Source organism: Miscanthus floridulus, chromosome 16 (assembly GCF_019320115.1).
Source record: "Miscanthus floridulus cultivar M001 chromosome 16, ASM1932011v1, whole genome shotgun sequence".
Lineage (NCBI taxonomy): Eukaryota > Viridiplantae > Streptophyta > Magnoliopsida > Poales > Poaceae > Miscanthus > Miscanthus floridulus.
In genome coordinates this window covers 9608207-9625143 of record NC_089595.1, presented here as the reverse complement: position 1 = coordinate 9625143, position 16937 = coordinate 9608207, and the positions used below count along the sequence as shown (strand labels likewise).

Genomic DNA, 16937 nt, shown 5'->3' with positions numbered 1-16937 from the left:
TCCAGGCTCTTGGAGCCTGCTTCAGACCATAAAGTGCCTTGCTCAACCTGAGAACACAATGCTCCTTTCCCTTCACTGCATATCCCTTAGGCTACTGCACATAAACTTCTTCCTGCAATTCACCATGAAGAAATGCTGATTTTACATCAAGGTGATGGACCTCCCAGCCCCTGTTTGCAGCCATAGCCAAAATTAACTTTACTGTGTCTAATCTGGCAACAGGTGCAAACACTTCTTCATAGTCCACACCATGCTTCTACACATATCCCTTGGCCACTAGCCTTGCTTTGTGCTTTACAACTTCTCCTTTAGCATATTTCTTCAACTTGAATACCCACTTGAGCCCAATTGCCTTGTGCCCAACAGAAAGTTTGGACAATTTCCATGTCCCATTCTTCTCTATGGACTGAATTTCCTTGTCCATTGCCTCCACCCACTGTGGATCACTAGCTGCTTCCCCAAAACTAGTTGGCTCTTCTGTCTCTGCAAGAAGTGCTTCACCATCTTGATCTAACAACAATTCAATCTCACTGGTTTCTTCATAGATATCCCCAATAGCTCTGAATCTTTGGGGTTCATCATCTGAACTGTAGTCTGATGCTTCTGGCACATCTTGCACCCACCCAGAACATTGAGCTGAATCTGAGTTCTCTACTGCACTAGAGTTCTCCACTCCTGCAGAATTCTCTACTCCAATAGACCCATCTGGTTCTGAATTTTCTCCAACACCTTGGACTGTATTTTCTTCTTGTGCTGACACTACCTGTTCTCCACTAGCATCAGTAGCTGTTTGTGCAGGTAACACCCCTGCAACATTCTGATCAAACCAATCAGTAACAGATTCCACAAACTCCCCTTCCACCTAAAACTCTTCCACTCTCACATTCTTATCACCCCAACTCCATCTCACACCCTCTTCAAACTTAACATCTCTGCTAACATGGATTTTTTTTCAGAGGGTCAAGTAGTCTATGTGCCTTAGAGCCCTCCTCCACACCAAGATAAACTACCTTCTAACTCCTGTCATCTAGCTTCTTCAAGTGTGGTGTTGTGATCTTCATGTGAGCTAAACACCCAAAAACTTTTAGATGGCCCAAGTGTGGCCTCCTACCAACCCAGCACTCATATGGTGTCTTCTCCTGCAATGCTTTGGTAGGCAATCTGTTAAGCAAGTAGACAGCATGTCTCACTGCCTCTCCCCAGTATTTCCCTGGTACATTCATACTCTTCATCAAGGTCCTAGCCATCTCAACTACAGTTTTGTTTCTTCTCTCCACTACACCATTTTGCTGTGGTGTACATGGAGCTGTGAGTTGCCTTCTGATCCTAGTTGTTTCACATATCCCTACAAAAACACCTGACAGAACCCCCCCCACGGTCTGAACGCAGAACCTTGATTTTCTCCCCCCACTAAGTTCTCTGCTTCTGCCTTAAACATACTCAGTGCAGCAGTGGTTTGATCTTTTGATTTTAGCATATACATTACCATCCATCTAGAGTAATCATCAACAAACAGTATGAAATATTTGTTATCAGCAGCTGTCGAGGGGGTGATCGGTCCACAGAGATCAACATGGATGAGCTCTAGTGGCTTCTTGGCTCTAAAACTTGACGCCTTTAGGAATGGATTGCGCGTCTGCTTCCCTACCAAACATGGATGACATGGCTGTTCAGGATAGCTAATCCGTGGCACTCCACCAGCCAACTCCTTCTCCCCCACCATCTTTAGTGCACCAAAGTTGACATGGCCAAGTCGACCATGCCAGAGCCATACTGGCTCCTCAATGCTCCCCATCAAGCACTCTGGCGCTACAGGCTTCAAGTCCACCTTGTACAGCCTGTTCAGGGATCTCTGAACCTTCATCAGTAGCCTCTGAGGATTTTTGTCGAACACCTCCAGCACGCCATCATCCATGACCACCATGTACCCACTCTCCATGAGTTGTCCGAGACTCACCAGATTACTCCTGAGCTTGGGGATGTAGTAGACGTCTCGGAGCAACCATTGACTCCCATCTCGGCATCTGAAGAGAATAGATCCCTTCCCTTCTATCTACACACCAGAGCCATCTCCGAATCTCACCCTCCCGGTCACCCCTCCATCTAGCTCTAGGAATTTCTTTCGATCTCCGGTCATATGATTACTGGCCCCGTTGTCTAGGTACCAGGTGCTGCCGGAGAGCTCCCCGCCTCCGGTCAGATGTAGCTCCATCTGCTCCTCTGCTACTGCAAGCATCAATGTCGGCTCTATCTCCGCCCGAGCGCGATGCACCTCCTCATCTTTCTTCTCTCCAGGACACCGGTTGGCATAATGACCGTATTGCTTACACTTGAAACACTGAATGTGGCTTTTATCCTTCTTGCCATTCCCAACATTCTCCCTGCCTCGACCTTGTCCATGCCCTCCTTGGCCTTTGCCTCGTCCCCGGCCTCTGTCTCGGCTGCCCTCCGATGTTCTGCTTCTACCCGACGAATCATCGGTGGCCTTCCTCTGCCTCTCCTCCCACTCTGACTGAGTGAAGAGTAACTGCCCACCTTCAGTCTTTGAACTCCCTGCTCCCCGCCGAGTTCTCTCTTCGAAGGTCTTCAAACGCCCCACTGCTTCTTCGAACTGCACTGTCTTGAGATCATAGAATTGCTCTATGCCGGCAACAACATTGATGAATTTCTCCGGGACAGTGTCGAACAATTTCTTCACCATCGCCATATCCTCCAACGTGCCGCCCAAATTGCTGAACTTGACTGACATGCCAGTCAGCTTTCCTGCATAATCATCGAGCGCCTCATCTTCCCCCATCTTCAGAGCGTCGAACTCGCTCTTGAGCGTTTGGAGCCGTGCATCCCTGACATGCTCCGCACCCATGAATATTGACTTCAGGCAATCCCAAACCTCCTTGCCCGTCTTCTTCTTCGCCACCTGCATCAGCAGATCATCCGGCAAGCACTGCAATAGATGCGCCCGCACCTTCTTGTCTTTGCTGCTCTGATCTGCCATCTGCGCCGTCGACGTCCCCTCGGGCGGCTCTACCACCTCCTAGACGCCTTGATCCTCCATGATCGCCTGGACTCGAATGCTCCAGCTTGTGTAGTTCGTGGCCGTCAATGGAGGGTAGTTGTACCACCCATGATCGCCACGACTGACGCCGCCGTCGCCTTTAGAACTCCGATCACTCATCGCGGAATGATCAACTCAACGCACGCAACACTTCTGGGTTGTGATTTGGCTTTGATACCACGTGTAGAAACAAGAATCGATCACAAGCACCAGATTTCTCAGTGGCTACCTAAGAACACGAAGAACAGTGGAGGAGCACGCTAAAAGCGCTGTGTTCCAGAGGTCAGAGCTATTTTTCTCAGATAGCAGTTTTCAGCTCTTTTAGAATACAAAATGACAGAAGGAGACACACACACCAGTGTTCCCTTAGCTTAACTAGCTATTACACACACGCTAATTCGAAAATGAAAAGATACAACCGCCCTGCGCTAACTGCACACGACGACATCCACGATCTCCTGAGCGCGGTCACCACCGGTCAGTTGCCCGCTCCACTCTGTAGTTTGAATTTGGCGTCTCCCGCCCATCCTGCCACAGCTGCTCGAAGGCGCCAACCTGTGATTACGCCAACATTTGCCACCCCCATGGGAGCCAGAGTGACATTGAGCTGTTTGCTCTGGCCATCATAGTCTACCCACGCTTGCATGGCCTTCTTCCCATCGCTGCTAATGAGTCTCAAGCTCCTGAGCGTACCGCCCGTGTCGTCGCCGTCGTAGAAGGCGGCGGTGTGAGAATACAGGGAGGTGAGCGTGTTGATGTCGACTCCGACGTGGTTGTCGTCGATGTCGTGGAACTCGTTGTTCTTGATGGTGTAGAGCTCCACCTCCACGGCGAAGAAGTGGTCGCTGGGGCCGTCGTTATTGCTCGTGCTGTTGAGCAAGCCCAAGTACTGAGCCCCCGACGCGTTGGAGAAATCCTTGCCCGGAGCGATGACCAAGGCCATACCATCACTACTCATACTAAAATCGGAGTAGGAAGACATGATGGCGAAGACGAAGGCGGCGGAGAAGGACTGCACCGTGCCATTGGGGGAGTCCTTGAACTGAACCGGGTTCCGGTGGAACGCGTGGCCTTTGGCATAAGCCTCGTTGTTCGTCAGTTCGAGGAGTCCTCCCCCGGTGACTGTGGCGTTGCCGTCGAGGGTGAGGTCGGCACCGGCGGCCGGGAAGCCCGAGAAGACAAAGGATTCATTGCCGGCGTCACCAAACACGGGAAGGTTGAGGAGGCCAAGGCAGAGGCGGAGGACGAAGGCTACAAGGAAGGAGGACATGGGAAGAAGATGCTGCATGTCTGGACTGTGTGAGAACGTACTCTCAACCAATGCAAAACCAACAAATTCACAAGGTACGGGGTGTACTCGCTCTTAATGACTGTGATTTACAAGTTTCTAGTCTACCTTCTTTACTCCGTTGCTTCTTGACGAATTACAGCGATTGCCGGCGGCTACAGGAACTTGTAAGCTAGCTACCGGTAGACGACCGGAGACTAGCACTGGTGGATGCCGGAGTCGTCGTGACTCGTCTCGATCGTGTTGCACATGTGGCGGACATCATTCTTCTGAACTTAATTCCCTGAATATATATAATGTGGTTGTTACAAGACAAGCTTTAGCTCTTGTCCTTTTGTTCTGTATGTAATTTTGCCGTGCTGTGTGGTTTTGGATGCTTTTGCCATTGCATATCCTTGGAAGGATCTCCTAGTTTAACCTATTGTTCCAAGTTGCCAGTACGAGAGTGTTTACACAAAGAAGTGACGCTATATAGGAAGATAAAGCCGAATGAGCCTAAAGTTTCAGAATATATCAATTGGGCACATGATATTCTATTATTCGACGGTGTCTTAGGTTTGACTGGTCCAGGGTTTGTTGGTATATATGTCGTGGCTTAATTATAACTGATCACTGAAGACATGAAATCTTACTGTTGTTACTACTGGTAATTAGATGTAACACCCTCGGTGTTATACTGTACAGTTTTTGCTAAAACACTGCATGAGCATTATACTTATGTGTAATTGTGTGTAATATAAGGTGTAAAGCAATATACGGAACTTGAAACATTCAATTGAAATAGGAAACGAATGTTACAGTTCATGTCGTGTTGTATTACTTAGGGTCCTAAATGAATTTTTATTGAATGAAAATGTTATAGAATGCATATACGAAACTTTGGTAAAGTTTGTAGCATGAGCTTCGTAGGCGACGATGAAATACTTGCGGTCGAGAATGTGATTCCTTAGCTAGCATACTTGATAGCTTGAAAATCGAATTCGACACGAATCCGAACGAAAACTTAGTCATTTTCTTAAGTCGGAAAACGGATTGACGAAGCAAAGTTTGGGAATTTTTATAAGAGGATCGGGTTAAGTGGTGGCATGGGTTTTTGGGGTTCGTTTTAGTAGCTTGACATGCCATCTTCAGCGTAAAATAGTTAGTTTAGCGATCAAAGCCTTGAGGTGAGTTTTCGGGACGCTTTAAAAAGCGTGCATGACACGGTTGCTGTGTCTAGGCGCGATCACCGTGCCGGCACTCGGCGTCACCGCGCCTGCTACCCGACACGCATGCCGCACCGCCGCTGCTGTCGTTGCCGCGCCCTAGCCGCCAGCCCGCGCGCCTGCCACCGCACTGGCCGGTCTTGCGCTGGCTCCGCACTGCCGGCCACGGCCACCTGCTGCCGCGCCCAAGCCCGCGATTCACGCACGCGCGCGCGCCGCTACGGTAGTTCTGGCATTGTGGCCAAGTGTCTTGTGCACGTCTCGCTGTCCCCCATCGCCCGTGCGCGCTTGTGCTTTGAGTTGACGGCCACGTCCCGCCACGACAGCGCCGAGCCAAACTTTGCATGCCTTCCCTGTTCCTCTATTGCCAAACCGCGCCGAGGCAAGCTCACAGCGTCGGCCAAATCCATGAAATTGCATGCGCCCGAGGATGGAGTAGAGACCTAGCTACGCGCCGAACACTTCCACTGCTGCTGCCAACCGGTGTCGAGCCCCAAATTGAAGTTCCTTCGCTGTCGGTCACTTTAAGACTCCACAACAGCGCCCGTCTAATTCCCCTAGCCTCGTCCACCTCCGTCCAATTCGTTGGCACTGTACCTTCGCCCTGCTCCACTCTATCCCGTGCGCACCCCATTTCGCCCTACTACTGCCTGCTCAGCGCTGCCGCCGTAGTCGCGCCATCGCCGCCATTGCGAGGCTTGCCGTGCGCGCGTGGACAGGCTCGCTCTGTCAGTCTTCGGTCAAGCCACCACGACCGGTAGGTTCGAGGTGAGTCGCTGTTGCCCATCCTTGATCTTATTCACGTTGTCTATGCCTTGGCTCACGAGAACGTGCCTGCCGTCGCAGGGAGGAGTCCGCCGCCATGGAGGGAGCTCGGGATAGCGTCTCCGTTCACCATCTCGCCTCCCACCGCTTCGAGTTGACGTCGAGGTGAGCATCGGCTCCTTAGATAGGGCTGTGAGGGTCTGGTGTGGCCAGCGTAGCCGCCCGATGCCAGCGTCATCGCGCCGGTGCCGAGGGACTTGGCCGTGGTAAAGAAGGAAAAGGGGAGGGTTATATTCATAAGATAACTGTCTATAGAAATAGTACCATGGACCTCAGCGTGGTTCATCGGTAGGTCAGGGGCGTTCTCGCAAAACGGCCATCACGCGCGGTCCTTCCCGTCGAGGGCCGGCATCGCTCGGCTAGGCCACGCCTCTGCGTGGGCCATGCCGGTGGTGCGCGTCGCGCAGTTGTGGGCCACACCACGATTAGTGGGCCACGGTTTGAAGTTTGGTTTTCTATTTTCCAGTGCATTAATAAATGCTTATTTAATTTAGTTTTGAGCTAAACTTTGATAAATTATAGTAAATCTTGTAGATGTCCAAAAATAGTGAAACCAAGTTTGTTAGGTTCACAAAAATGCCATCTATCTGTTAGTATAGTTAGTTTACAGTTAGTTGTGTTAATGATAGGTTCATAAATTCAAACTAGAGAGCTTAGTATTATGTACATTAATATTTGTAGGAATTTTTGTGGCAAATTGGTGATAGATATAGCTATGAGATTTTTATAGTAGGTTCATTAGATTATTATGTACTTGCTGTAAATTTTGTAGCCCTAGAGTAGTTTGATAAATAGAGTAGTTATTATCCTTGTTTTATCATATATAGAGTAAATCGGAATTAGGAGTAAGAATACCTTTAGTTGCTATGGTAAGGTATGTCATGCTTCATACTTGTTAGTGATAACAGTAGATAACTTAGTACCTTGGTCGATAGCACTAGCTTAATAGTTCGATAGATGTATTTTTATTTTAAGAGTTGATGTTGCCATATTACTAAGTATAGCATCATCATTTCATGCATGTAGATCATGAGTTGGTAGAGTTCGTGCCCATGGACGAATATGATTATGAAGAAGTCATTGAGGAGTACGAGGAGGAGATCCTCGTGCAGGAGGGAGCTCCAGAGCCTTTTGGTGCTGACTTTGCTGACCCGTCGCCTGCCCAAGGCAAGCCCCGGTGCATAACCCATATTTTTAATGATTACTGAATATATATATATATATAATGTGCATTTATGTTACAGGTATTTTATGAAAACTACATGTATAAATATATCTATCTATGAGTCCTACTAGTACAGGTCGAGTAGCTGTTATGCTCAGGATTTCGGTACACAATAGGTGATAATTATGATCACTTATGATAAAATGGTGGAAAGAAAAAGTGATGACCGGGCAGGGATATGGTTTGGGTACTGGTAGGTGTACGAGGCTGTGTCCTGCGATCAATAGAGCATAGCTTAGTTACACTTTTTTTCTGTCTGCGTCAATTAAGGATCGGTCGTTGCATAAGGCTCTAGACAAGTCACAGACTTATTATCCCGAGCATATACTTGGGTATGGGCGTAGGGAAGACTCATTGCTCTCCTGTCGTGGATTCGGCTCTTTCTGGACCGACTGATTGGAGGCAGGGATGGTGGAGGTTCTTGCACCGCACTGAGTCCGGGACTCCGCACTGAGTTCGAGACTCAGGAGTGGGGGCTTGGAGTCCAAGTTTGAACGGGGACCTGGACACCCAGGACAAGAGGGTGATGGGTTAGTCCTGCTTGTGCCTAGAATATAAGCGGGGCGTGTGTTTTTGGGGTACCCAGCTAGGGGCATTGATTCGCGAATCACCGGCGTTCCGGTACGGCTTGTCTACGATTTAGCATCGTAGTAAAAACTGAAAGATAAAAGGTGATGAAATGGAACTGATAGCTCAACTCTTGCTTGAAAGTAGAACATGTGCTTACATATACTGGCTAGCTAATGAATTAATACGGCTATTAATAATAACATACATAAGGACTCACTATTAGTACTGCTTTCTGCAAAAAGGAAACCAGCAAACCGTAAAGCTTCTCATATCCCTTAGAGTCGGGGAATTATTCCCACTAGTCGGATAAGTCTTGCGAGTACATTGTGTACTCCGGGTTTATTTACCCCTGTTGTAGGTAATGCATGAGGAGTACCATTGTGCGAAGGGTTCTTCTGGTGGGCACAGACAGAATCCTTGCTTACTAGCGATAGCTGTTTTTCTCGATGTTTATCTTCATTCCGCTGTTTATTATTCCATACTTTGACATTTGGTAATGTAATAATGTAATTTTTAAGAACTTCGGATGTATGAAATGGATAAGTATTGTACTCGTTTTCATTATTGGATCCTTGGGAAAAAAATGTGGATCTTTCGGGCTCTCCCTTGGGGTGTGCCCGACGGATACCACCCGCTGTAGCTTGCTTTCGGGGTGCTTAGTGTCTGGTGGAAGACGAGCGCCTCCGTAAGTACGTTATTTTAGACGGTTCTGCCACATTAGAGGTCTCAATGGAGCTTTCATGTTAATTCTCGTAAGATGGCCTAGCAAAAAAGATAAATATTAGCAATTTTCATACTAATCTTAGGCTTTAATTTGGTACACTCTAATCATCATCGCTGATAATAGCCATGGGATCTTTTCAATTTTAAAAGGAAGAATTTCATTGTGGGACATGGAAGAAAAACGTGCTATTGTCATGTTCACACTACAAAGCCAAAATTTGTTGACTACTATTATGAAATTGCAGTTACTTAACGTTAGACACCACACTGATTATTTCATTTATTTATTTGATTCTGAGAGAGAAGGTGAAGGAACCGTGTTTTTTGCCATTGTCTTCAATTTAGTGTACTCTAATCATCATGGCTGAAAATAACCATTGAATCTATGCATTTTTAAAAAAAAAAAAAGTTATCTAGCTCTATCATTTAAAAAAAAAAATACATAAAGTAACCCTTAATTTGCATCTAATAAACTACCCGTCTCTCCTACCCTACCCTTATGAAATATAGTTTAAAATAACCACCTAAATTTGTATCCAAATTACCCACCCTGTTATTATGAAAGATAATTTAAAATAATTTATAATTTTTATATAAATTATCCATTTGTGCCATTATAAAAGGTAATGAAAAAACAACCACTAAATTTACAATCAAATTACCTACATGTCTTTATGAAAGATTATAAAGTAACATTTCTAGTTTGTACCAAATTTATCAAAATATGCTGTTATAAAAAATAAACAAAAAATATCTCTTAAATCTATATGGAAATACTAATATAAGCTATTGTAGAAAATAATGTAACAACCATAAAGTACGCTACATGTTTGTTGGGGGAACGCCCTGAGCGCACCACCCAACCCTCGCCTCGGATGTGGTTGGACCCTCGTCTGTGTTAGTTTCCACAACACCTCCGAGCGTAGACCCGTCTAGCCACCAGCAAAAACCCTCGTCCGGGCCTCGTCAGCCAGCGTTACCTCGGTTTTTTTTTATGGAATAGGAGGGGTTTGCACCCCTACTGGAAAACTTTATTGAAAATTAAAATAAACAAATTACATAGAAGGTCTCACGAAACAAAAAAGGTCTAGCAAAAAAATAAGAAAGATTACACAAAAGCTTCTAGCCATAAATCAATTATGGAATGAAGAGCTGAATTCTCGTAGAATAACAAGAGCAAATTCTTTCTTGAAGATCAATTTGTAGCAAAGAACTGAGTCAGGGATGCCTTTGAATACCTGGGGACACAACAGTAATGGATGATGAATTAATTGTCATTTACTCCAGAATTTATTATGCTTCTTCCCGTTTGCGCCGGAACTTGGGCACCACCTTGTCTCTCACTCTCCTATGAGACATCCTCGGCCTCCACCATGTTACCTAGTAACGAGGGTTTGGAAGCGGAGCGAAGCCCCCACAGTTGGCGCCATCCGTTGAGACCCCACCACCGTACCACCTACAAAGCACCTTGTCAGAGATATGGGACCAGGATACCTCACCAACTATATTCCGGCCTAGGGCTATCAAGTCGGCCGAAGGCGAGAGTACGAGGCCCATGTACACCAAGGTGCGGCGTCAGACGTGACAAGCAAGCAACCCGGCGTAGATAGTTTGTGCTCCAATCTTAGCTTACGGGATACGATAGAAGATTTTGTTATACTTTCTATGTAACCGACTAGGAAACATATCTGTAAGCCGATTGGATCTTTTTGTAACTCTACCCCAGACTATAAAGGAGGGATAAGGAGCCCCCATTAGTACCTTGACATCTCATACTAGCTCACAGCTACAATCAACAACCCCTGTAAACTTAGCATACGAACAAAGTGATCTACTCCAAACTAGACGTATGGTACCTTGTACCTGAACCAGTATTAACCATGTGTATCGTGTGTTACCCTTCTAATTCCCCATGCGTAATACGCTGATCCATATTGCCAGAGTAAATACTTCCGACAGTTGGTGCGCCGGGTTGGGGACTTTTGCACACATATTCATTGTGTTTTAGATGGGCCTCATCTTCAGGTTCGACGATGTTGAGAAGATGCAGCCGGGCGCCAAGATCACTGCCGCACCTGATTTTTCAAATAATACCAAGCGCTAACTATATATGTGTCTAGGGATGTTCACACGACATATATAGTGACAAATATAAGGTACATATACAAGTGCTAATGGAAAAGGGAGACTTCCCCAGGCAGAGATCCAAACAGTGTCTAGTGGGTGGTCGAGATTAGGATGGGAATTGACCAAAGCGCCCCGGGCTTCTAGTTTACCCTAGTGCCTACAAATACATGGCGGGAGATAAATGATGAATTAATTGTTTCTCGCTTGTGCTACCCTCGTCTCCCTTTTTTTCTTATCTTCGACTGGCTTCAGTCGTTTCCTGTAGGTCACCCTCGGCCTCCGCCCAGCTATCCCATAGCAAAGGTCCAGAAGCAGAGTGAAACCCCCCACACGTGTTTTAATTGATTCTAGCTCGTGCGGTGCAAGGACTGATGGGCCAGTCGACGAGTGATGGACCCGAGGGCAGTCCCAATAAAAAAAACGGATAGTTTTTATAATATAGGATATCGTACTAAAAAAAGTACTGTTTTTTTAACTCATGGTTTTTATGAGTAATAATTATTTTCTCTTTCTCTCTCCCAACTCTATCTTCTTCCTCCAATAGAAGTGCGGCACGAGGCCCCTAGAAATTGTTGGTTTATCTCCAATAGCGATTTCATGGTTTCTCGGTGTATTGGGTCAAGAGAAGACCTGATTTCTTCACGAGGAAACCATTTCTAGGATTTTTGCTCTCTTTCTTCATTAATTACGTTGCCATATCAGCGTTTTACCTACGTGACAAGTCATTTAATAAGAATAGAAACTATCATCAATACACCATTGGAACTGCCCTGATGGCTCCTTACAAACGCTTTGCAGTAGTCTCGGTAAAGGACTTGTGCATTGAAAACGGTGACTTGGGACTAGTAATAACGCGGGAATCTGAATTTGGAAGGCATACTTGAGACTGGTAGTAAGGGCAGTCCCAATGAAAAAAACTAGTAGTTTCTATAACATAGGATACCGCACCAAAAAAGTACTGCTTTTCAACCCATGGTTTCTATAAGTAATAATTATTTTCTCTTTCTTTCTCCCAACTCTATCTTCTTTCTCCAATGGGAGTGCGACACGAGCTCCCTAGAAACTGGTGGTTTCTCCCCAATGGTGATTTTATGGTTTCTTGGTGCATTGGGTCAAGAGTAGACCTGATTTCTTCGTGAAGAAACAATTTCTATGATTTTTGCTCTCTTTCTTCATTAATTACATTACCATGTCAGCGTTTTGCCTACGTGGCAAGTCATTTAATGAGGATAGAAACCATCATCAATGCACCATTGGCACTGTCCTAATAATACGAGCAACATGTTTGTTCTTTTGAAATACGAGCAGCATGTTTGTTAGAGGCGACAAACTACGAGATTTGACAATTTACCAATTGACATGATCTAGGGACTTTCTCCACCTGGTCGGTCTCATCTGTGAGCAGCCACTAATATCTCGAGAATTGTGTTTACTTTAGAAGAGAAAAGTGCACGCAAGCGGGATCGATTTGACTAGCACCGGTCCGTCATTTCCTGGTAAAAAAAAAGGGTAAAGTACGCTTCTCGACTCTCAACTCGTGTCGAAGTTCGGTTTTCAATCTTCAACTATGAAACTGGTTAAGAAATACTCTCCAACTATCAAAACCGGATAAATTTGGTCCTCGGCTGGTTTCAAAAGCGGTTTTCTATTTTCGGGAGGCGTCGAAATTTTATATTATTTTTTTAAGCATCTTAATGTCCTCGAATGAAAAAAAAACTCAAAACTACAAAGTTGTAGATCTCATTAAGAGCTACAACTTTGATATAAAAAATATTTTCATTTAATTCCATACAAATAATATATTAGTGTTCTAATGCGGTAAGCGTCAGTAGGCGATTATTATGGTGCTGAAATTTTATATTATTTTTTCGAGCATCTTATTGTCCTTAAATGAAAAAAAAAATTAAAACTATAAAGTTGTAGAACGCATCGAGGTCTACAATTTATATATAAAAATTATCTTCATCCGACATTCTATCGAAGAATTTTCTATTTTTTTTGAAATTTGAGTCTCGTTGCGCTACCGTGCTTCTTTTTTTTGTCTTACGCTGGCGGCGGCAGCAGCCCAAACGGCTGCCTGCTTCAAGCGCAAACGAGGAGGCCCAATAACTATTTGTCGAGTAATGTCTGCCTTCTCCTTTTTTTTTGTGTCATCATCATCAAGAACTGTTATACTTTTTTATTGGCTGTTGCCTTTCACAACTTTGTTCTATGAGGCCCTTTATTCTTAGTGGCAAAACCAAAAATATAATCTTGAGTTAGGCGTGGTATGTAGTTCCCAATGCAACACATAGCACAGGTGCTAAGACTAGCTAGCTCAAGGAGAGTGGACGAACAAATTGTGTTAACGTGTCATTTGTTCCATGGATAAAGATGACAATGGGCCCCGATCCCTGATTCCCCGCAAGGAATTCCTCTGTTAGGGGACGGGGATGGAGCCAGATTGTTCCTCATGGGATGAATTTGGTAGGAAATCTATCCCCGTTGGGATGACGGGGACGGGGATGGTTGGTTGCTCCCTGACCCCGATCCCCGCCACCCCGCCCCGCCAAGGCACCAAGCGTCCAAGCCCATGTACTGCAACCGAGTATATATACGCACTACCAACTCTCTAACCCTAATTCCCCAATCCTCAATCTGACGCAGTGCATCGCTCCCTCTGCTGTGACGCCGCTACCTCCGCTTTGGATCTCTCCATCCCTCTCGGTGTCCACTCACCACCCTCTACTGCAATGTCGCTGCTTCCATCGCTCACTCCGCTCTGTGTCCAACGCCGCTACATCTCTCTATGTCCGACACTGCTACATCTCTCGATGTCCACTCGCCAGGACATCGCCTGCTGCTCGCCGGCCTCGTCGGAGCCACCAGCCGCGCGGCGTAGAAGCCATGGCTGCCGCCGAATGCCGGGTGAATTGCTTAGACTTGCTATGAATCTGTGATGTGTCTGTAAATTTTTTTTTGTGTAGTCTTGTTTCTACGATTTGGTACATTGCTTATTGTGCTCGAGGATGGGTATCCCCGCGGGGATTAAATCCCCAGGGGGGGGGGGGACGGGGATGGTGAAGAAATGTCCCCCCGTTGATGTTCGCGGGGATGGGGACAGGGAAAGTTTGTCCCCCGGGGATGGGGGCCTGTTCCCCGACGGGGAATTCCCCGTTGCCATCTTTATCCATAAACCCCTCGATCTGTCCATCCATTTAAGGCGTATTTTCAAATGAAAGTCCCGAAAAGTTGACTTTCGACTACTAACTTCTCTTATTTCGTACTCTATTACTACATAGTCAATATTATATTAAATTTTTTTTGATTGGTGCAGCTTTTATATATCGAAACATGAATGTAATTCAGCTAATTGTCGGTCAATTGTAAAGTTTGGTTAAAAAAATAAGACACGCCTTCATTTCATTTGTGTACAGATAATTATTTGGCAAGGTAATGCTATGGCCCAGTGCTGCTTCTAAGCTGGGCCATCTGGGCTGCTCTAAAAGTTCCTCAAAAAGAAAATTGGCTGCCTTAAAAAAAAATCTTTTCATATGGGCTTCCAGCGCTCGCCGCCGACCGCATACTCTGCATCGCGCCGTCACTGGCAACGCTGGCCGGTCACCGCTTCATGGGCTCAATACAAGGTGCCTCCTCCGTGGTAAGGAACCCACTTGAGGTGTCCCGATCTTCGTGACAGTAGATCGACAAAACAAAGATAGCTTGCTGCAAACAGCGAGATAACTAGCTTTATACCTGACAGAGGTAGGATGCGACAAGCGACGGGGAGAGAGGCACTGAAACTGCGAAGAATTCGACTCAATCTCCGAACGACCGCAGAACCACAATCCGGAACTAATCCACACATAACGTTGCGGCCGTACTCGAAACCGTAAAGCATGAACTAGAGGAACCCAGAGAGATCTCTTCACAAGTCCAAGAAAAACAAGGAAGAACAAGAACAAAGGTATGAGTAAGACACTAGGCAGCTCGGCTATAATATTAGGGGTTTATCAATTAAAAAAAATTCTAATAATTTAGAGGCAGGGGATACTTATACTAGGAATAACCCTCCTACTTAGCTATGAAAACTAAATGGAGTTTTTGAAGATAGGCTATGTGAAAGGTCGTTACAAGATGGATTCTCGAAGCGGTCTGTACGCAATTGTTGGCCTCCTGAGCAGTCTCCACTAAACTAGCCATAACTTCTTATTGGGAAGTCCAAATGACGAACCGTTTGTTAGGTGTGAAAGTAGACTTGAACAACTTTCTAGCCATGTGTAGAATGCATCACGAAACATCGTAGAATGGTACAATTTTACATGGGAAGTTGTACCAACGTTGGGAAGACTGTTGACCTTCTGTTTTTATCGGGTTAGTCCGTTTTTATCATATTGGTCTGTGTTTATCACATTGGTCCGTGTTTATCACATGGGTCCATTTTTATTAAACTAGAACAGATGATGAAAACCTTAGTTCCGATCGTCCTTCTCCTTAGGCCATGTATCTTTCATCTTTTCATGTGTGCACCTAAGTAACATCAAGGTAGAACACTTAGGTAGTATTACATTCTTAGAAATAATGAAATCAAAGTCAGTTAGGAATAATTGTTCAAAAAAGTCAATTAGGAATGAATTCATCAGTTCTTGTAGTTTCTTGGTGCAGCTTCGTGTAAGTGGCCCATGATTACGATCGCTTGCGTTGTTAGATGGTGAATGATCTTCGTGTGATCGAACATAACAAGTGCGATGTCCTCATCACTCCGGCTCTGAAAGGCACTCAACGAGGGCCCTAGGTGGCGGCGCCGGGTTTGGCGTTGAGCCGAGCAGTTACTGCGGCTAAGCAATTCGACTCGGCGGCGGCGACCCCGACTCCTCCGTCATCTTATTGGTCTCGATTGCAATTGCTACCTTCCGGTGACTAGATCTTTGCCTAACTAGCTGTCAAGTTCGTTTTTCTCTCTACTGGAGTTTCTGATTATAGATAGGATTGGGCCTTCTAGTTCTACTTTGCAGTAGTATTCTTGATGGTACGGATCGATGCAGTAAATTGCTGCTGTAAACCGAGATTAAGCAAATGTTTTACAGCATACTTCAGCAGTACTTTTCAGCGAACGAACAACGTTTTTCTCTCACAACAAATTAGCATAAGCATCAGCATAAGCCAAATTTCAGCGAAACGAACAGGCCAAATTTCTGCATAACATTACATGTAAACTTGTGAAGTGCAGGAGGATGCTTCTGCATGATAATCTCAAGTCATTGCTATGTGTCCACACTTGATTACTACAATGGCACAAAAAGTCATTTAAAATCCTGCATAACTCCACTCAAGATCATGGTGGTGCACTAGAGCTTGAAGTACGTGAGGTCTTGGAAGGTCAACATCAGTGCCAACCTATAGAGGATACTGATATTTGAGCTTAACAAATCACTGTTTACTCTAATGTAATTTCAAAAACTAGCTAGGGAGGCCATGGTTACCTTTTGTTCGCATTGCCATTATTTAAGATGTTCAATTTCCTCCATCAAAAAATTATGCCTGCTAGTACATACATATATTATTTTTCCCTTGCTAGTATAGAGAGAAATTAGCAATTGCGTTGAATCTGAATTCATTATATGTTTTAACATATCTTTTCCTATCATTATATAGTTATATCATGTACTTTGCAAGCAAGAGATTATGACAGTACGTAGGCAAATCTACACGTGCGTGTTTTTAAAACTACATTTAAGGTCAAAGTTTAGAATTTTGACCACATCTTCTTATCCATCTGGTCAGAGCTTTGGTTGAGTAATTTGACCATCGTCTCCCTTGGTCGTCTTGCACTTGCAGAGCCGTGAGCCTAGCGGCTACTGACCTTGGTGTCTGTCGGCGCTCATCATTCCACCAGTCTGTTCATTTGGCACTGGCAGACGACCAGTATATAGCTAGGCT

At 45.3% G+C, this 16937-nt stretch overlaps 1 protein-coding gene across 1 annotated transcript; it reads right to left on the bottom strand.

The window, feature by feature from the left end:
* Positions 1-3533: 3533 nt before the first annotated feature.
* Positions 3534-4343, bottom strand: LOC136510240 (L-type lectin-domain containing receptor kinase SIT2-like). Its single transcript, XM_066504762.1, has one exon. The coding sequence runs from the start codon at positions 4341-4343 to the stop codon at positions 3534-3536; it is 810 nt and encodes a 269-aa protein (XP_066360859.1).
* Between the last annotated feature and the right edge of the window lie 12594 nt (positions 4344-16937).